General features: G+C 39.8%; 1 protein-coding gene across 2 annotated transcripts in view; it reads right to left on the reverse strand.

The window, feature by feature from the left end:
- Positions 1-10,027: 10,027 nt before the first annotated feature.
- The window catches only part of COQ3 (coenzyme Q3, methyltransferase), a 29,269-nt gene continuing 18,184 nt past the window's right edge, over positions 10,028-21,112 (reverse strand). For both annotated transcript variants that reach the window (XM_050786594.1, XM_050786593.1), the window contains exons 3-7: positions 20,739-20,891; positions 18,371-18,470; positions 16,901-17,143; positions 12,352-12,511; positions 10,028-10,440 (exon numbers count right to left, since the gene is read on the reverse strand). In XM_050786594.1, the coding sequence (XP_050642551.1) occupies positions 10,220-10,440; positions 12,352-12,511; positions 16,901-17,143; positions 18,371-18,470; positions 20,739-20,891 (877 nt within the window). In that variant the 3' untranslated portion in view covers positions 10,028-10,219. The remainder of the gene's footprint in view (positions 10,441-12,351; positions 12,512-16,900; positions 17,144-18,370; positions 18,471-20,738; positions 20,892-21,112) is intronic.

The raw sequence follows: 21,112 nt of genomic DNA on the forward strand, positions 1-21,112 counted from the left end.
TCTGTAGCCAATGGATTTGTTTCAAAGCTGCTTACATGGATGTTTCCTTTTTTTTTTTTTTTTTTTTTTTTTCATTTAAAAGCATCCCCTTGCCCCAGCCTCTTTGTATGTGCCTATGGTGAATTGCATTCTGAATGGCAATTTCTTCCTATTCCCAAATAAATTCTTTATTTTGGAGAGTCAGTCTCTCTGTTGCCTATTTTAGATTGACAGCTTTCATTGATGACCATTGCCTGAATCAATTATTACGTTGTAGGCAATGCGAGTGCTTTTAGTTTTCCATTTGAGAGACCGAATAGGTCAGTTAAAAAAGAGTAGAGACAGGGGCTTAAAGGGAAGAAGAATATCTAAAAGTTGACAGAAATCACCAAGGGTTCAGAGATTGTGTTCCTACACCATGTGTAAAAAATGATCTCATTTTATAAGTATATATGTTTGTTGGCTGGATTTCATAAAATAAGCATTTATTCATTTCAACTATTATTTAATAGTGGCTGTATTGCCAGAAATTACACTAGAAATACAGAGATAAGACATGCAGTTCCTACTCACAAAGAGCTTCCTAATAGAGAATTAAGGGTACTAAGATGTTATAAACACTTGATAGAATAACTATAGGATCACAGAGAGGGGCAGGTGGAGGATGGAAAAGGGTGGCTCTAAGATGTGAATAATCAGTTCTACCTGAGTAAGAAAGCTGGTCAGGAATGGGTTCATGGCGGTGATATTTGGGCTGAGCCTGAAAGCAGGTTAGCTACTCACTCAATGGACAAGAGAGAGAAGGGTGCTGAGTGAATAAAGACATGGACACCTGCCATTGCCTTTCAATTGTCTTCATCCTTATATCATCATGGTCCCCTAGACCTAAAGTGGTCATTCTTATAAGGATTGCTAAATCATTGCTTTCCTTTGTGTGGGATCCTCCAATCAACAGACGTGCGGTTTGTTTGGGTTATTTATCCCTGCTCTCTAAGTGGTAATTTGGCTCTAGGTCTGGATGTTATGGTAAAGCAAGCTACAATAAATTATGATTTGATTTGGCTGTGAGTGACAGAAAACCCAAACATCGGTAGCTCAAACATGTTGATTCTCTCTGACTCTCTGTGTTTCTCTCTCTCTTCTCTCAAGTATGGAAGTAAACAACCTAAGGCTAACATAGTACTTCACATCTCAGGCTTCTCAATCTTGTTTCTCCATCTGAAAGTCTGAGATGACTGCTCCAGTTTAAGCCAACATGTCCTCTTTTCAGCCAGCAGGAAGGAGGAAAGGGACAGCAAAGGGCATACTTTTGCTTTAAGGACACTTCTTGAAAGTTACACGTATTATTTCTATTTACACTTCATTGGTCATAACTAAAAGGCATGGCCACATCTAGCTGCAAAGAAGGTTGAGAAATGTAGCTAAAATACAATTATTTTGCTACAGAAGGGGAGAGGTTTAGGAAACATCCATCAGACTTGGCTATGTCTGTTCACAGGTGGCTAAGAGGGTCACTGAGGAGCAGTTAGTGGAAAACAAAAAGGAGACTCTCCAGGCATTGGGGATGGCATGCGTTAATCTTTAGAAAGATGAAAATAGACCATATTTTTAGGAAAAGATAAGGGGAAATTGAGAATTAAAACAGGCAGATTAAATACTTTTCAAAACCTCAAGAAAATTTATTTGTTTGGCCTTCTCTGAAGGTGGTAGTCCCAAAGTGAAGAAAGCGTAAGTTTTGAACCTATTAACGAAAAATCAGCTGGGCGTAGTGGCTCATGCCTATAATCCCAGCACTTTGGGAGGCCGAGGCGGGTGGATCACCTGAGGTTCAGGAGTTCAAGACCAGCCTAGCCAACATGGTGAAACCCCATCTCTATTAAAAATATAAAAGTTAGCTGGGCATGGTGGCACATGCCCGTAATCCAAGATACTCAGGAGGCCGAGGCAGGAGAATAGCTTGAACCTGGGAGGTGGAGGTTAGCCTGGGTGACAGAGCAAGACTTCGTCTCCAAAAATAAAAAAAATAAAAAAATTTTTTAAAAAGCCTATAGTAGTAACCTGTCAGATATCCAGATTATTGACTTTATTAGAACTTTGTTGGAATATATTACCAACACTTCATTCATTCATTTTTTTATTCGATAAACACATATCATGTACCAGGCACTAAATTGGGTCAGGGGATGCAATCGTGAACACAGCAGAACAGTGGACCCAGACTGCACGGTACTTATATGAGACAAATTTGAATCAAATATTCACATGAATAAACCTAAGCCTGCAATTGTGATAAGTGCTACAAGAAAGGAGATAAAGTATAATATTAAAAGGGTATTTCCCTAGTCAGGGAAGTCAGAGAAATGTCCCCACGAGAGGTGATGCTTGGGCTGAGGTCAGAAGGAGAAGTAGAGTGAACTAAGTGAAGGGGTGGGTGGCTAGTGGTGAGAGAGTTTAAATGTTCCTGACAGCGGAGGGAGAACTGAGCAACAGTTCCCATAACAACGTAACAACATGAGGCCTGGGACAAAGTGCAAAGCACCACCAATAGTTCGCCACTTTTCATGTAAGCAAGAGGTGAAATAATATACATGTCTGTTCATTTCTGCAAAACCCACAAAACCAGAAAAATAATGAGACTGGTCACTTACAACGAATAAGCAGGAATGGATGGAAAGAATGGGGCAGATGGAAACAGAGTAGAAGGGATATGGGGGAGTGATATGTCTCTGAGTATAACTATTGTATAGTTTTGACTTTCAGTACTATGTCAGTGGCATGTATTTCCAAAGCAAATAATTTAAATTAGCCAAGATGTGGGCAAAGACGGACCCAAAATGAAATAACAGGCCAGATGCAGTGGCTCACCCCTGTAATATTAATGCTTTGTGAAGCGAAGCCAGAAGAATCACTTGAGGTCAGAAGTTCAAGATCAGCTTGGCCAACATAGTGAGACCCTGTCTCTATAAATGATTTTTAAAAATTAGTCAGGTAGGGCCAGGTGCAGTGGCTCACGCCTGTAATTCCAGCACTTTGGGAGGCCGAGGTAGGCGGATCACGAGGTCAGGAGATCGAGACCATACTGGCTAACACCGTGAAACCCCATCTCTACTAAAAATACAAAAAAATTAGCTGGGTGTGGTGGTGGGTGCCTGTAATCCCAGCTACTCGGGAGGCTGAGGCAGGAGAATGGCGTAAACCCGGGAGGCAGAGCTTGCAGTGAGCCGAGATAATGCCACTGCACTCCAGCCTGGGTGACAGAGCGAGACTCCGTCTCAAAAAAAAAAAATTAGCCAGGTAGGTTGGGCGCGGTGGCTCACGCCTGTAATCCCAGCACTTTGGGAGGCTGGGACAGGTGGATGACTTGAGGTCAGGAGTTCGAGACCAGCCTGGCCAACATGGTGAAACCCCATCTCTACTAAAAATACAAAAATTAGCTGGGTCTGGTAATGTGCGCCTGTAATCCCAGCTACTCAGGAGGCCGAGGCATGAGAGTCGCTTGAATCCAGTAGGTGGAAGTTGCAGTGAGCCGAGATTGCACCACTGTACTCCAGCCTGGGCAACAAAGTGAGACTCAGTCTCAAAAAAATTAGCCAGGTATGGCGGCATGCACCTGTAGTACTAGCTACTCAAGAAGCTGAGGTGGAAGGATCATTTGAGCTCAGGAGTTTGAGGCTGCAGTGAGCAATGCATGGGCTACTGCACGCTGGCCTGGAGTAAGACCTGTCTCTAAAAATATAGATAGATACAGATACACACACACACACACACACACACACACACACACATACCATAAGAACCCACCTGTGTTACAAATGAATAACATGCTGACATAGATGAGAAGGAAAAGAACTAACTCGCAGTGGTATGGGTTAGCAATTGTGAAACTAAGCATTCTGGAATTGGGTAAATAACTGAATATATGTGAATAATGAGAGCTAGGTTTCTCATTGTCCGAGCAAGGGTTACAAATAAAGAGGAACGTTGGGGCCGGGCGCGGTGGCTCAAGCCTGTAATCCCAGCACTTTGGGAGGCCGAGACGGGCGGATCACGAGGTCAGGAGATCGAGACCATCCTGGCTAACACGGTGAAACCCCGTCTCTACTAAAAAATACAAAAAACTAGCCGGGCGAGGTGGTGGGTGCCTGTAGTCCCAGCTACTCGGGGGGCTGAGGCAGGAGAATGGCGTAAACCTGGGAGGCGGAGCTTGCAGTGAGCTGAGATCCGGCACTGCACTCCAGCCTGGGCGACAGAGCGAGACTCCGTCTCAAAACAAAAACAAAAACAAAAACAAAAAAACCAAAAAACTAGCCGGGCGCGGTGGCGGGTGCCTGTAGTCCCAGCTACTCGGGAGGCTGAGGCAGGAGAATGGCGGGAACCCGGGAGGTGGAGCTTGCAGTGAGCTGAGATCTGGCCACTTCACTCCAGCCTGGGGGACAGAGCGAGACTCCGTCTCAAAAAAAAAAAAAAAAAAAAAGAGGAACGTTGAATAAACCCTGTGATTTTGGATTGTAATCAGAGGTATCAGTATGAATTCATTATTGTATACACACAAACAACACACCCACAGATACAGAAATAGAGATATGTATATTTGTATGCATTCACATATTTCCTAGCTATCTGCTGAACCTGGAAACAATGACACCTCAGTAGTTTCAAGAGTCCTTAGTGCTCAGATCTTGGTTTCTAAATACCATTCTCTAATTAAAGGTATTGGAGTCCCTCGATTTCCAGGGCTTGTTCAGGAAAAATACAAGTTGAACCCGGAGCATCTTATGGTGCCAGAAAAAATGCGGTGTTCAAAAAATTAGGCCAGGCATGGTGGCTCACGCCTATAATCCTAGCACTTTGGGAGGCCAAGGCGGGCAGATCACTTGAGGTCAAGAGTTCGAGACCAGACTGGCCAACATGGCAAAACCCTGTCTCTACTGAAAAAAAAAAAAAAAAACAAAACAACAACGAAAATTAGCAGGGCATGGTGGCAGGCACCTGTAATCCCAGCTAGTCGGGAGGCTGAGGCAGGAGAATAGCTTGAACCTGGGAAGCGGAGGCTGCAGTGAGCTGAGATCACGCCGTTGCACTCCAGCCTGGGTGACAGATGGCCAACATGGCGAAACCCTGGCTCTACTAAAAATAAAAATAAAAAAAAATCCCAGCTGCTCGGGAGGCTGAGGCAGGAGAATCACTTGAACCCGGGAGGCAGAGGTTGCAGTGAGCCGAGATCGTGCCACTGCACTCCAGTTTGGGCGACAGAGTGGGACTCTGTCTCCAAAAAAAAAAAAAAAAAAACTTATGGGGACATGAAAGGACACAGGAGCAGTTCCAATGGCCAAATCTGGGACAAGTTGAAAAAAGTAATAATGAATAATCATTTCATGAAATGGTAATGAATGATAATAACCCATCAATAATAATAAATATCTATGAGTCTATATGGATGTAAATAAATAAATAAATAAATAAATAAATAAATAAATGGAGGAAAAGGGACAGCTCTTCCTTTCAGAAGAATTCCATTAATAAGTGTAGAAAGAGACAAACACCAAAGGCATAATAGTTCCAAGCAAGAAGCATCAATGGATGATACAGCTAATGGGTAAAATATGATGAAAAACAGAATATTTATATATTTCTAGGGTTATCTTGCTACAAGATACTCAGCAAAATATTCTGTTTTTCAAAGGGAAAAATACTAACCTTACCGTGAAGGAACCTGGTAGACATCACCTTAGTCAAGTGACGAAAGTTAACATCACAAGTAACAAGACAAATTGACATTATGTGTTTCCTGATAGGATGCACTGAGGTGGAGAAGAGCACTGCATCATGTCTGTGGTATTCTTTCCAAAAACGCATTATCAGAATTTAGTCACAAAGAAAATTCAGAAAAGTTCAAGTTAAGGTTCATTCTAAATAACTCTCCAGTGCTCTTCAAGTGTCAAAGTCATGAATGTTAAAGAAGGATGGAGGAACCATCCCAAATTAAAGGAAACTAAGAAGACATGACAAATTAATGCAATGTGGGATCTTGTTTCAAAAGGAAAAAAAGAACCCAACTAGTGGCACAATTAATACAATATAAATAAGGTTTTTAGATTAGATAACAGTACTGTATCAAATTTAATTTCCTGGTGTTTATAATTATAATGTGGTTAAAATAGTTAACATTTGGAGAAGCTGAGTAAAGGATATATGGGAACTCTTTGTATCACTTTTGTTATCTTTTATTCTAAGTCTGAAATTATTTTTAAATTATTTTAAAATGTAAAGTTTAAAATAATGCAAAAGGCCAGGTGTGGTGGCTCATGACTGTAATCCCAACACTTTGGGAGGCCAAGACAAGTGGATCTCTTGAGGTCAGGAGTTCGAGACCAGCCTGGCCAACATGGTGAAACCCCATCTCTACGAAAAATACAAAAAAAATTAGCTGGGCATTTAGCCTATAGTCCCAGCTACTCCCAGCTACTCGGGAGGCTGAGGCAGGAGAACTGCTTGAACCCGAGAGGCAGAGGTTGCTGTTAGCAAGATCACACCACTGATCTCCAGCCTGGACGATGGAGTGAGACTGAATCTCAAAAAATAAAATAAAATAATGCAAAAGACTTGTAATGAACTGTTCTGTCATTCAAATACAGCAAACTTGTCAAAAAGCAGTCTTGAGAAGTAGGTAGGGCTACACCATGAAGGCACTTGGTAGCCACGTTAAAGGATTTCGGCCTTATATCTTAGGAGCAATGAGAAACCACTGGAGAAGAGGTTGGGGCATGGGGTCAGTATATCTGTGAGGTTTCCAACAGGAAAGAGATGGCATGCTCAAAATAGATGATTTGAGGAAGATTTGTTTACATAGAGATTGTGTAAATAATGCTCCTGACTATGTAAAGGATACTCCTGACTTCTAAATCCTGACATTATCATCAAAAATAGGAAGTTTTCTAAGCTTACAGTTGTAGTAACACTGACATTTTCATTTGAGAACACTCAGGCATAATTTGAGGAATCGATGCCGACAATTCTAGTGCCTCCTGAAAGATGTAAAAGATTTTTGTTGTCATGTTTTGCTATGAGGAAATATGTAGAATAGGCACATGATGTTTTATTGATTTTATTCATTACTGTTGCTAGTTTCTGGAATCTTGCCAGAAGGCGCCTCTAGGTTCTACAGGTGTTTTTTGTGTGTGCTGGGTGCTGGCTCCTATGGTTCCTTATGGATGTTTTCAAAAAAGCTACACCACTTGACTTCTCTCTTGTGACTCTTCCTACCATCATTTATTACTACTTCCAAGTGCTGAAAGTTTTGCTTTCCTAGTGCTCATAGCTCTGGGAGCCAACCTTAAATGGTCTAGGAGTTTTTATAATTAGTAGCCCCACTGAGCAATCTGACTGCCTTCATGAGGACTACATGAGTCATCTACTTTTATAAGTAGGGTATGAATATTCATTCAGATCATCTCTCAGCTTCCCACAGCTGTTCCTCTGACCCTAAACCAAAATCCCAAACAAATTCACCTTCCTGCTTTCTCCAGCCTTGTTCTTTTTCTTCCTAAGACAGATCTACAGTCTCTTTTGCTGGACTATCAGCCCTAAAGTTTCCATCATTAGTTCTTGCAGGGACTCTTATGCCCCAGGGTTCCTAAGGGACGTTTTGCATATTAAAGTTCCTACTATAACCCTAATTGCTACATTCTTGCTTTTCAAAAATAGGTGGTTCTCAAAATTAGAACTTTTCAGCTGAGTAATCCTCACTTTACAAATACACATTTAAGAAATTGTAATGTCTTTTAAAAGTCTATTTCTTCTGGAATATGATTGAAATTGGCCTGCAAGATCAAATTAGATTATACACAGGGGCAAGATATATTTTCATTTATTAATTCCATAGGAATTAACAGAGGTTACAGTGAGCCGAGATCATGCCATTGCACTCCAGCCTGGGCGACAGAGTGAGTTTCTGTCCCAAACAACAACAAAAATTTAGTTATGGAAACTTCCTTTTTCAGCTAACATTTTTATAATGAAAAGGACTAATTTGAAATATATTTTTATGCCTCTTGAAGTACGCAAGTCTCTGGCTTTTTCTGAAAATCTGGATGCTGCATAAGGACATACACAGAACGTGTTGGCCAAATGTGACAACACAGATGGGGCAGTGTGTGGCCCATGTAGAGGTCAGCTTTTACTTTCTGCCTTTTCCACTTTTCAGTTCATAGGTTTTCTATATTCCTTTGTCAATGTCTGTTGGTTTAGGTTCCTTGGGCAAACACTTCCCAACTATCTTAGCTTATTTTTTTTTTTTTCCAGTGGCATTTTAGGGGAAGAAAGTGAAATTTCAAGAATTAAAAGAAAAATGTTAACTTCAGTTGCCAGTGACTAATTAGGGGACTAAAAATGAGGAGTTTCCATTGGACTTCATCTAGAAGTTTGATTCTTAGTCTGTTTTCTAGTGGCTTCCTTAGTAAATTAAGCCTCCTCACTCTATCTGTTGGAAGAAGTAGTATTGGTATTAAACATTAATCTAAGAAATATGTAATGGAATTGCTTCGAAAGCAGTCCCCAAAACAAAACTCATTTATTGTAGAAAGAGATGCCTAACTTTCACAGTTATTAAATATATACCTTGTTAAGTACTAGAAATTCAAGATGATTCAGTAATAACTGCTTCAAGATGATTCACTAATAACTGCATATCACTTATATTTCGGAAGATAAAATATGTACTTTTTTCCTTTAAATTTTACTTTGTTGGAAAGCAAATGAGTTGCTAAATATGTGCTGCATTTGGATTCAAATATTAAATTTAAGAATTTAAGGTTATTTGGACATACTTCTGTATACAGTTCCTTAAATGTTTTATGGTGCTTTTTTTTTTTTAAGTAGAAAGGATTTTTTAAAAACTCAGTTAAAAAATTTAGTTATGGCACATGGACAGAGGGAGGGGAACACCACACACTGGGGCCTGTCAGGGGGTTGGGGGCTAGGGGAGGGATAGCATTAGGAGAAATACCTAATGCAGTGACGGCTTAATGGGTGCAGCAAACTACCATGGCACATGTATTCCTATGTAACAAAACTGCATGTTCTTCACATGTACCCCAGAACTTAAAGTATATTAAAAAAATGAGTTATGGCTCGGGCATGGTGGCTCATGCCTGTAATCCCAGCACTTTGGGAGGCCGAGGTGGATGGATCACCCGAGGTCAGGAGTGTAAGACCAGCCTGGCCAACATGGCGAAACCCTGTCTCTACTAAAAATACAAAAATTAGTTGCGCGTGGTGGCGGGCACCTGTAATCCCAGCTACTTGTGAGGCTAAGGTGGGAGAATCGCTTGCACTTGGGAGGCGGAGGTTCAGTGAGCCTAGCTATGAGGTAGCACCACTGCGCTCCAGCTCAGGGGTGACAGAGCAAGACTCCATCTCAAAAGAAATAAAAATAAAAATACAAAAATAGCAAAGCATGGTGGTGCATGCCTGTAGTCCCAGCTACTCAGAAGGCTGAGGTGTGAAGATTGCTTCAGTCCTGGAGGTTGAGGCTGCAGTAAGCCATGATCACGCCACCACAATCTAGCCTGGGCAATAGAGTGAGACCCTATCTCAAAACAAAAACAAATTACAGCATATATATATATATATATAAAAAATATTTTTTTGTACGATGAAATGAATATGCATACCCTAATTATACAACAAAGATTGAGGAACTTAAACTCCTCGATCACATAGTATCTTGACAAAACTTTTTTTTTTTTTTTTTTTTTTTTTTTTTTTTTGAGACGGAGTCTCGCTCTGTCGCCCAGGCTGGAGTGCAGTGGCCGGATCTCAGCTCACTGCAAGCTCCGCCTCCCGGGTTCGGGCCATTCTCCTGTCTCAGCCTCCTGAGTAGCTGGGACTACAGGCGCCCGCCACCTCGCCCGGCTAGTTTTTTGTATTTTTTAGTAGAGATGGGGTTTCACCGTGTTAGCCAGGATGGTCTCGATCTCCTGACCTAGTGATCCGCCCGTCTCGGCCTCCCAAAGTGCTGGGATTACAGGCTTGAGCCACCGCGCCCGGCCAAAACTTTTTATTCTTAGAATCCCTTGAAAGTAGCTATTAGATGAAATAACAAAAACTTCTGATCAAGGTTTTAGCCCTTTTTATTGACCTTCTTTTCCTCATGATTCTCTCTCAAAGGATAAATTATATATTTCTTATATTTGAAAACATCAGATATCTAAGCCACATTACTATAGTCGTCAGAAACAATTCATTTCTTCAGCTCTTCATGCACAGCTGGATTGGTGCAGGCATTAGCTTGGAGCTCTTCTGCTTCTCCCTTGAAAGCAAACTCAGCAGACATTGGGTGTTCCTGGACCCCGGATTTCACAGCATGAGCTGCATAGTTAAGGCTGGTATTTTCACTCCAATGCCAGTAACCTGAGAAGGGGTTATAGAGCATTCCTACCACTGTTTGAACTGACAGACCATCTGAAAAAAAAAATCAGAAAGAGTAGATTTAATAAATATTTTCCTTCCAATTTCCAAGAGTTTCATGCAACTCTCTGCATTAAAAATGCTGAGAATACACTAAATGGATAGGAAAAGAAGAAGGAAAAGAAGAAGAAAAAGGATTCCTAACTTAATCGGCAAATGTATTTTGTAACTAAGCACTAATCACAATTTAGTGCAGAACTTCAGTAAGTCGCAATTAGGACACATATTCCAAAGCAGTCTGCCTGGATTCAAATCCCAGCTCGGGTATCTATTATATGGTGACCATGGGCAAGCCACCTAACTTTCTAAATCTCAGTTTTCTTACATGTACAGAACTTGTATCACAGAACTGTTAGAATTAGATGAGCTATGTGTGTAAACTAGCACAATGCTTGGAGTTTGGTAGGTACTCAATAAATGTTAGCTGTCATTAAAAAATATGTGCCAACAGGAGATTGTCCCCATAACGCATCTTTAAAAGATTTTTTTCCTACTTTATTTTCTTTCTTTTTTTTGTGTGTGTGTGAGACAGAGTTTCACTCTGTCACCCAGACTGGAGTGCAGTGGCACAATCTCGACTCACTGCAACCTCCATCTCCTGATTTCAAGTGATTCTCCTGCCTCAGACTCTCAAGTAGCTGGGATTACAGTCATGTGCCACCACACCTGGCTAATTTTCTTTCTTTCTTTCTTTCTTTTTTTTTTTGAGACGGAGTCTGGCTCTGTCGCCCAGGCTGGAGTGCAGTGGCCGGATCTCAGCTCACTGCAAGCTCCGCCTCCCGGGTTTACGCCATTCTCCTGCCTCAGCCTCCAGAGTAGCTGGGACTACAGGCGCCTGCCACGTCGCCCGGCTAGTTTTTTGTATTTTTAGTAGAGACGGGGTTTCAACTTGTTAGCCAGGATGGTCTCGATCTCCTGACCTTGTGATCCACCCATCTCGGCCTCCCAAAGTGCTGGGATTACAGGCTTGAGCCACAGCGCCCGGCCATTTTTTCGTATTTTTAGTAGAGACAGGGTTTCGCCACATTGGCCAGGCTGGTCTCGAACTCCTGACCTCAAATAATCTGCCTGCCTCGGCCTCCCAAAATGCTGGGATTACAGGCATGAGCCACTGCGCGTGGCCTTACTTTATTTTCAACAAAGTTACTCACAGAAATCTTTAGAATTTACTACATCGCTATATACTGATAGTATTCCAAGTAAAATCAAGTTTACTGATAGACTTACATGAAAAAAAAAAAACATAAGAAATATAGGAGTCTAAGTACTCAGTAGGAATACCAAATGCCAAATAAATGAACTGACAAGCACTATTACTCGACCGGAATTCATCACATAAATCGAGAGCTCACTCTGTGTAAAGCACAGCTAGGCTTAGAGAGTGCAAAAAGGAGACATAGTCCTGCCTTCAAGTAGCTTATGGGCTATAAAAGGATGAAAAAAAAAAACTCCAAAATAACCATGAGGTCATGCTGTAAGTCATATAAAATACATAAAAAAGTGATACTGAAGTTCAAAATATATGTAACCGTGGTGGAATCAGGAAAAATAATATGTAAGATAAGCTGATACAAGTAGGGCTCAATAGGGCAGACCGAGAATGTGTAAATAACAGACATTTGTGTCTCTTTCTTAAACAAGTGAGAACTAAATAGCCAAAAAGTATTCATTGATCATCTGTTATCCGCTTGGCCCTGGGTTAGGGGGTGACAGGTAAAAGAGAAGTGGTATCTACTACTTAATCCTAACTTCAACGAGTTTATGACCTAATTGAGAAGATAAAACCAACATCCAAAAACATAGTGGCCTATTTTATTAAGTGCTAGGCTAAGTGTGTAATAATTACTGGCATATTAAAAGTTCAGTTAGGCCTGGAAAATTGGAAAAAATTCTCTTAATACTTACTTGATTCCAGAATGCTCTCTAGTGTTTCAGGTGAAACAAACTTCTCCCATGTATGAGTACCTTTTGGTACAATAGCTGCAATTTGCTCTGAAAAAACAATTCCCAAGGCATAGGAAAGCTGTGTTTTGTTGATTGTAGTAATGAATAAAGAACCACTGGGCTAAAAGAAATGAAATTATATAGAAGTAAAATGTAAAAGGTTAAGTGTATCAGTTAAGTAAAAGCTAAGTTTCCCCCTCCCTCCTCCTTTCTTCCAAATAATCTGAGTGCTGTTAAAATATATATGTATGAATAAAATATAATTCAGCAAAATAGCATTTTTTCTTCTCTTGGGAAGTTCACTATAAAAGGCATTTTAGATGTACTCGGTGAGTATATACAACAGTGCTTACAACTCTTAAGATCATACATAATTATGATTTATATTTATATATTCTTTTGTACATACCAAACACTTTACAATAAAAATGAGATCAGGCTGCTCTTCCTTGTTACATGTCCACATTCACATTCTAACATATGTTAAAACAGTTTTCATTGTAAGGGCTGAGCCTGTCTTAACTTGTTTGTTACAGCACAGAGCTATACATCTTGTGCAGGGAAGTACTACCATTAAGTGTTCTCTCACTAAAACATTAATGATTAGGTTTGAACATTTTTTGTTTTTATTTCATTTTTATAAAAAATATAAAGAGTGGCTGGCCATGGTGGCTTATACCTATATTCCCAGCACTTTGAGAGGCTAAGGTGGGCAGATCACTTGAGATCAGGAGTTTGAAACCAGCCTGGCCAACATGGTGATACCCCCATCTCTACTAAAAATATAAAAATAAGCTGGGCATGGTGGCAAGTGCCTGTATTCCCAGCTACTCAGGAGGCTGAGGCAGGAGAATCACTTGAACACAGGAGGTGGAGGTTGAAGTGATATATATTTATATAAAGAGAACAACATAAGCACTGGGATGAATGCAAAGGACTTATAGGACTATTCAGTGTGCCATTTTATTTTATTTTTGAGACGGAGTCTTGCTCTGTCACCAAGGGTAGAGTGCAGCGGCACAATCTCAGCTTACTGCCACCTCCGCCTCGGGTTCAAGTGATTCTCCTGCCTCAGCCTCCCAAGTAGCTGGGATTACAGGTGGCTGCCACCACGCCCGGTTAATGTTTGTATTTTTAGTAGAGACAGGGTTTCATCATCTTGGCTGGTCAGGCTGGTCCCGAACTCCTGCCCTCATGATCCACCTGCCTTGGCCTCCCAAAGTGCTGGGATTACAGGTGTGAGCCACTGCGCCTGGCCTCAGTCTGCCACTTTATAGTAAATGTATTTATGGTGTTTCCTATGTTGCCTCACAAATGGCAAGGATATTAATGTCCCCTCTCTCTTTTATACATTCTCATTAGCCTGATGGGGAAAAAATGTCAAAGATTCCCTCCAAAATAATTACATTACTATAGACATATAGAAAGAAAGACAGAAAGAAAGGAGAGTTGGGAGAAAGAGATAATATATCTTAGATACCACTCTAAGCCAAAAATAAAAAAGACAAGAGGGGACCATGAAATACTGGAGTATGCCTTTAAATTAAAAACAAACATATCCTACACTATATTATTACACATTTTAACTTTCCTCTGTAAAGCTCCAGTATTCTAAAATATCTTTTTTTCCTTTAGTGGCATGATCATAGCTCACTGCGACTTCAAACTCTAAAATATCTTAAGAATCACTTATAGGCCAGGCATGGTGGCTCATGCCTATAATTCTAGTGCTGAGGCAGGAGGACAGCTTGAGACCAGGAGTTCAAGACAAGCCTGGTCAACATAGCGAGACCCCCATCTCTACAAAAAATGTATTTAAAAAAACTGTCAGGTATGGTGCTGAGCACCTGTAGACATAGCTATTTGGGAGGCTGAGGCGGGAGGATCACTTGAGTCCAGGAGTTTGAGGTTATAGTGAGCTATGATGGTGCCACTGCACTCTAGCCTGGGTGACAGAGGAAGACCCTGTCTCTGGAAAAAAAAAAAAAAAGTCACTTATGAATATCTAATCTGTGTTCTACAAACTCATGCTCTAAGGAAATGGTGGTAAGCAATAGTCATTTTCAAAACATAGGCTTTACACTGAAGCAAAAATTAGTTTTAAACCCTACAATGCCAGCATCCCTCATATGTGTCAAAGAACCTCCATTCATACACACTGACTGACATATAAAACAAGAACTAACAATCAATTAAGAAGTTTTATTTGGAAAATAAGAGATAAGCCTAGTAAAACTCTACTTAAGAGGAAACAAGGGCGAGGCACAGTAGCTCATGCCTGTAATCCTAGCACTTTGGGAGGCTGAAGCGGCAGGATCCCTTGAGCCCAGGATTTTGAGACCAGCCTGGGCAACATAGGGAGACCCTGTCTCTACAAAAAAGTAAAATATAAAATTAAAAATTAAAATTAGCTGGACATGGTGTCATGCACCTGTGGTCCCAGCTACTTGAAAGGCTGAGATGGGAGCATGGCTTGAGCCCAGGAAATGGCTGCAGTGAGCAGTGATCTTGCCAGGACACTCTAGCCTGGGTGACACAGTAAGACCTTGTCAAGAAAAAAGAGGAAACACCAAGAAACTGTCACGGATTGAAGAAGACTAAGGAGAAATGACAACTAAATACATGCAGGAATCTGGTTTGGATCCTGTAACAGCAAACTGATATTAGCAAAAAAAAAAAAAAAAAAAAAAAATTTAACAAGCTCTGTAGTGCAGTTAATAAGTACAATGCTGATGTTAATTTCTTAGTTTTGAGAATGGTACCATGGGTTATATATAGGGCTAGAACTATAATGAGGTAAGTGAGGTTTCTAGGGCACAGAATTGAAACAGGCAACCCCTTTCAGGGTGTGCAAGTGCAGGGTCAGCACCTGAGAGGGGCTGTCTCCTGCAATTTCGTGCCCCAGGTGCCTCACTTGACTCATCCTAGTTCCTACCCTTATGATGTGAGATGTTAACCTAAGGGGAAGACAGGTGAAAGGCACACTGTACTATCTTTGCAATTTTGCTATAAATTTAAAATTACTTAAAAATAACATTTTTTTTTTAAAAAAGCTCTATTTCGATAAGAGCTAAGCATTTCATTCTTTTAGCTTTTGACTTTAGGTTGTCACCTCCTAAATATGTGAACAACAGAGTCAGTATAGTAATAATAATAATACTTCAGGGGGATTTATTAAAAGAAAACTTAGAACCACATTCAGAGAACGAAGTCTGTCGCAAATTATACTATATAAGCATACTAAGTAGTGGAGAGAACCAAACTTGGAGTCAAATGGTTTGGCCTTAAGCCCCACTTACATGCCTAGTGACCTCTGACTTCTCACAAATCCTGAGTCCTCGTAGGTGAAAGGATATGATAACAATACCTGCCTCTCCTTCCTCACCTAGTTATAGGTAAGATCCAGTAAGATCATATTTATGAAATATTCTTTTATAAGCTGTAAACTATTATGCATTTACCCCGTACAGAATTACTTGTTATTTAAACTTATGATAATAATTATTTTTATTGATTTTTAAGTATTCACCCAAATCAATTTCTTTTTTTTTTTTTTTTTTTGAGAAAGAGTTTCACTCTTGTTGCCCAGCCACAATCTCAGCTCACTGCAACCTCTGCCTCCCAGGTTCAAGTGATTCTCCTGCCTCCGCCTCCCGAGAAGCTGGGATTACAGGCATGCGCCACTACACCCAGCTAACTTTGTATTTTTAGTAGACACAGGGTTTCTTCATGTTGGTCACGCTGGTCTCGAACTCCTGACCTCAGGTGATCCACCCGCCTCCGCCTCCCAAAGTGCTGGGATTACAGGTGTGAGCCACTATGCCTGGCCTCAAATCAATGTCTTATAATTGTCATTCAATATCTATTAAGTATTTAACCCTGACTACACCAATGGAAAAATACTGCTATAAGTGTATGGTTTTCCAGTGTTCAGCACCAACATTTTTCTTTTCTTTTTTTTTTTTTTTTTTTGGAGACAGGGTCTCACTCTGTTGCCCAGGCTGGAGTGCAGTGACGCAATTTCGTCTTACTGCAACCTCCACCTCCTAGGTTCAAGCGATTCTTGTGCCTCAGCCTCCTCAGTATCTGGGATTATAGGCGTGCACCAACATGTCCAGCTAACTTTTTCTATTTTTAGTAGAGACGGGGCTTCACCATGTTACCCAGGCTAATCTCGAACTCCTGGCCTCAAGTGATCTGCCCACCTTGGCCTCCCAAAGTCCTGGGATTACAGGCATAAGCCACCATATCCAACCAGCACTAACATTTTTCAAGATCCCTGGACATCCAATATACTAACAGGACACAGGAAGACCCTGGTAGTAAGGGAAAACCGAGGGGTAGACGAAATCTACAGCAGAGATGCTGTCCCCTTACCAGGCTTCCTGGTTTCTTCTCTACTGTACCTTGCCTGCTGGACTGCTAATGCATTATGGACCATTTTATTGCTATAGATACATATACACACACTCAGAAGAAGAAACCAAGACATAAACTCCATAAGCCTTACTTTTAACACTTGACAGCAGCACTGTAAAAATGTTTCTAGATCAATCACATGTTCTACAACTTCAGAAGCTACCACAGCATCAAATGTTTCTGCAGTCTCTTCCACAATCTCTTCCAGGGAACACACTCTGTACTCTATTCTCTTATCCAGGACGGGATCAAATGATTTATGGCACTGTGCTGTTTTAATGTTCTCATCCACAGGATCGATTCCAATAACTGAAGCCCCAAGCCGCCCTAGAGGCTAATAGCATAAAAAGCTGTTACCCTCAGGAAGAAAATAGAACATATGTTAGCAATAAAAAGCTTATCAAAAATGAAACAAGATTAACCATGAGGTGATAAATACTGGACATCATTTATGGATACATGGAAATTCATATACATTTTCTCTAGTTTGTACACATTTGAAATTTTCCACAATCAAACACTTAAAGGTAAGAAGAACAATGAAAACAACAAAAAACTGATTAAAAAAAAAAAAAAAAAAAAACTACTCGAAGACAGTGAAAAAAATTTTGTCTATGTACTCTAGATACATTTGCTTGCATATAGTACAGTATTAACATATTTAAAGTGCAATAAATGTAACAAGCCATTGAAAAAATTGCAATCATTTTTGAAATATTCAAATTTTCTAAAGAACAATCTTTTCTCAAAAGTTTTTTTTCTCTGACTAGAAATTTTTCATAACTAATTCTTCTCTCAGCTTTTGTATTTAGTCATTTCCCATGACATGCCCAAGTTTTTAAACACAGGTTGGCCAGGCACGGTGGCTCATGCCCATAATCCCAGCAGTTTGAGAGGCTGAGGTGGGTGGATTACCTGAGGTCAGGAGTTCAAGACCAGCCTGGCCAACATGGTGAAACCCTGTTTCTACTAAAAATTAGCCGGGCATGGTGGCGGGAGCCTGTAATCCCAGCTAGTCAGGAGGCTGAGGCAGGAGAATTGCTTGAAACTGGGAGGCGGAGGTTGCAGTGAGCTGAGATGGTGTCACTGCACTCCAACCTGGGCAACAACAGTCAAACTCTGCCTCAAAAAAAAAAAAAAAAAAAAAAAAAAAAAAAAAGATTAAAATCAATACTATGGATTTTTTTTTTTTTTTTTTTTTTTTTTTGACAGTCTCTCTTTGTTGCCCAGGCTAGAGTGCAGTGGCGCGATCTCAGCTCACTGCAACCTCTGCCTCCCGGGTTCAAGTGATTCTCCTGCCTCAGCCTCCTGAGTAGCTGGGATTACAGGTGCCCGCTACCACGCCCAGCTAATCTTTGTATTTTTAGTAGAGACAGGGTTTCACCATGTTGGCCAGGCTGGTCTCGAACTCCTGACCTCAGGTGATCCACTCACCCCGGCCTCCCAACATGCATTTCTTTTTTTAATGAATAATATGATTTGTTGAAAGAATAAATGAGGCAGAAGTCTACTTCATAATTTTTTTCCCCCAGTTAAAAATGGCAGGAAAGCTATCACTTACTTCAGTTAACAGCCCACCACCACAGCCAACGTCAAGAATCTTCATCCCAAACAAAGGTTTTCCTGGCTGGTGATTAGGAATTGTTTTCAGAAGATTGTCTCTTTTTTAAAAAATTCAAAACACACCAAAACAAATAATTAATTTTATCAATGAAAAGTCAAAAATGTATGCAGTTTCAAGGAACTATTAACCTCCATTTAAATACATTATTTATATTTTTGATAACTAGATCTTTCAACATTAAGCGACATTTAATTTATAAAACATTTTCAATAATAAAAAGCAGGAGGCTTAAAGGTCTGAAATAATCTAGTAGTAATTATGACTTAATTACTGTTCTAGTAATAATATAAGGAAAAATTTTTGAAATAATCTAGATTAACCTAATTTCAATTGCTTGAGATATCATGATACATGTTTTAACTTTGCTGTCAATACGTGCTAGACCCATTTCATGTCAGCAGCAAATAGGTTATTTTACAGAGCTTAGAAAAAGCAGATGGGAGACCTAATTTTCAGAATTTGTCTATATTCCCTTTGAAATAAAATGTCTTTTAATCTTCTCGGTGAGTGGTGTTTTCATGTATGAGCATGTAAACTGGCATCTAAATCAAGTAAACTTACTTCTAAGATAATCACAGTAATACTTTACCTATACAAACATATGTATACACACATATACACACAAGTATATATACACCTAACAGTATTGTAAACTAAACATATATATATATATATACAGGATTATGCATAAATTTTAATTATACTTATATTAAAATAAACATTATTCATAATGAGGATATCTTAAGATATCTTCTATTACCATTAAAATTAATTGAATTCTAAGAATAACATGGATAGTGGTTAAGTAGAGCATTCTGGAAAGTTATACAGAAAAGACCCATTTCAAACGAAGTCCGTTCCATTCTTTAAACAGCAGCTAAAATGACTCCTTTACATCATAATTTAGATCATACCACTTTCCTTTGATGGGTTTTAATTATGCTCAAAATAAAATCTAAACTTTTAACCATAGCTTGCACTGCCCTGGGTTATTATGTGTGATGTCTAGTTAAAGGTGTCTCAGCAGTTTGAATAGAGTAATTCTCAAACTTGGTATACATCAGAATCATGTAAAAAGTTTGCTTAAAATGGAGTTCTGATCCCTCCACAGAGCAGTAGGTCCCTGATGACACATGATAATTTGCATTTCTAATGAGTTCCTAGGGGAAATAATGTCACTGTCCAGGGCCTACACTTTGAGAACCAGTGTTCTAGCTTACAAAAATGACATTTCTGTTTTTCTTTGCTTTACGATTTGTTGTAGTGATCCACAAAGTCAGTGGTATTAAAGGACGCCAGTGTTTCTCTTTTTGCTACATTGATTCTGGATGAACCAACAAAAACCAACCAGGAAGTTCCTTGAGGGCAAAGTCTGAGTCAGATATTCTGTGTCTGTTACAGTGCTTTGCCCAAAATTGTTTGATGAATACATAAATGGACAGAAGAACAAATGAACAATTTCTTAAATGTAAGCCCTGATGAACTCTTGCCTTTTCTTAACTCCCACAGCAACCTATAAGTTCCTGAAGCACATAGATTATGTTTCATTCATCTTAGAGTCTTTTACAGTCTAGTCCCTGAGCTCTGTATGAGGTAAGTTCTCAAAAAAAATTGTTGAATCAAACTTTACCAGAACTGCCTAAGTCAGTTTAGCCACAGTAGGTCTGTAGTTATAAAATGGCCTTGGGCCAGGCATAGTGTCTCATGCCTGTAATCCTAGCACTTTGGAAGGCTGAGGCGGGTGGATCACCTGAGGTCAGGAGCTTGAGATCAGCCTGGCCAACATAGTGAAACCCTGTCTCTACGAAAAATACAAAAATTAGCTGGGCATGGTAGCAGATGCCTGTAATCCCAGCTACTCAGGAGGCTGAGGCAGGAGAATCGCTTGAATCCAGGAGGTGGAGGTTGCAGTGAGCCAAGATCGTGACATCGCACTCCTGCCTGGGTGACAAAAGCGAGAGTCCATCTTAAAAATAAATAAATAAATAAATAAAATAATAAAATAAAATAAAATGGCCTTGATGCCATAAGACCCTAGTTTGCTTTTATAAGAACTTAATTGTAATTAACTTGATAATGTACAAATAGGCTTCAACTTAAGCTATGAAAGCAGCCTAGACCTTGCATGATATTATTAAAAATTAATGGTTTCAAACAGTGGTGACTGAAAAGAATCTCCCTAATTTCCAAAGCAAACTTAATGTGCAGCATTTTTAACTAGGTATAAACTAAGAGAAAAAGGAATGTGAAATATGAATTCTTTAAAAGTTCCATTTAAAAAGACTTAGAGTTTCTGGAATGTTACCTAATAAATGGCACCCTCAGGTCATTCATGGAATGAAGAGGTGCATATATTCCTTGCTCATCCCACCATTTGTGAGCCAGGGCCAAGAAGGTTTTTACCTCACCGCTGTCGACAGTGGTTTGGGAAGTACTGTACAGTCTCGCCCAACGGTACCTAAGAGGTGAAAACAAAGAACCAGGCAAATACTGCTGTTTTGAAGAAATGTTTAACGTGGGATATATCATGTAGAAAGATAGTCTTATTTATAATTTATTATATTCTAAATCTGTATATTGCTCAATATTGATGCTTAAAACCAAGTTTTCTTATAATCACACTGCTTATAAATATATATATTCACAGATGAAACAAAATTACTTTCCAAGTAAGTTTCA

This window comes from Macaca thibetana, chromosome 4, assembly GCF_024542745.1.
Source record: "Macaca thibetana thibetana isolate TM-01 chromosome 4, ASM2454274v1, whole genome shotgun sequence".
NCBI classification, from domain to species: Eukaryota; Metazoa; Chordata; class Mammalia; order Primates; family Cercopithecidae; genus Macaca; species Macaca thibetana.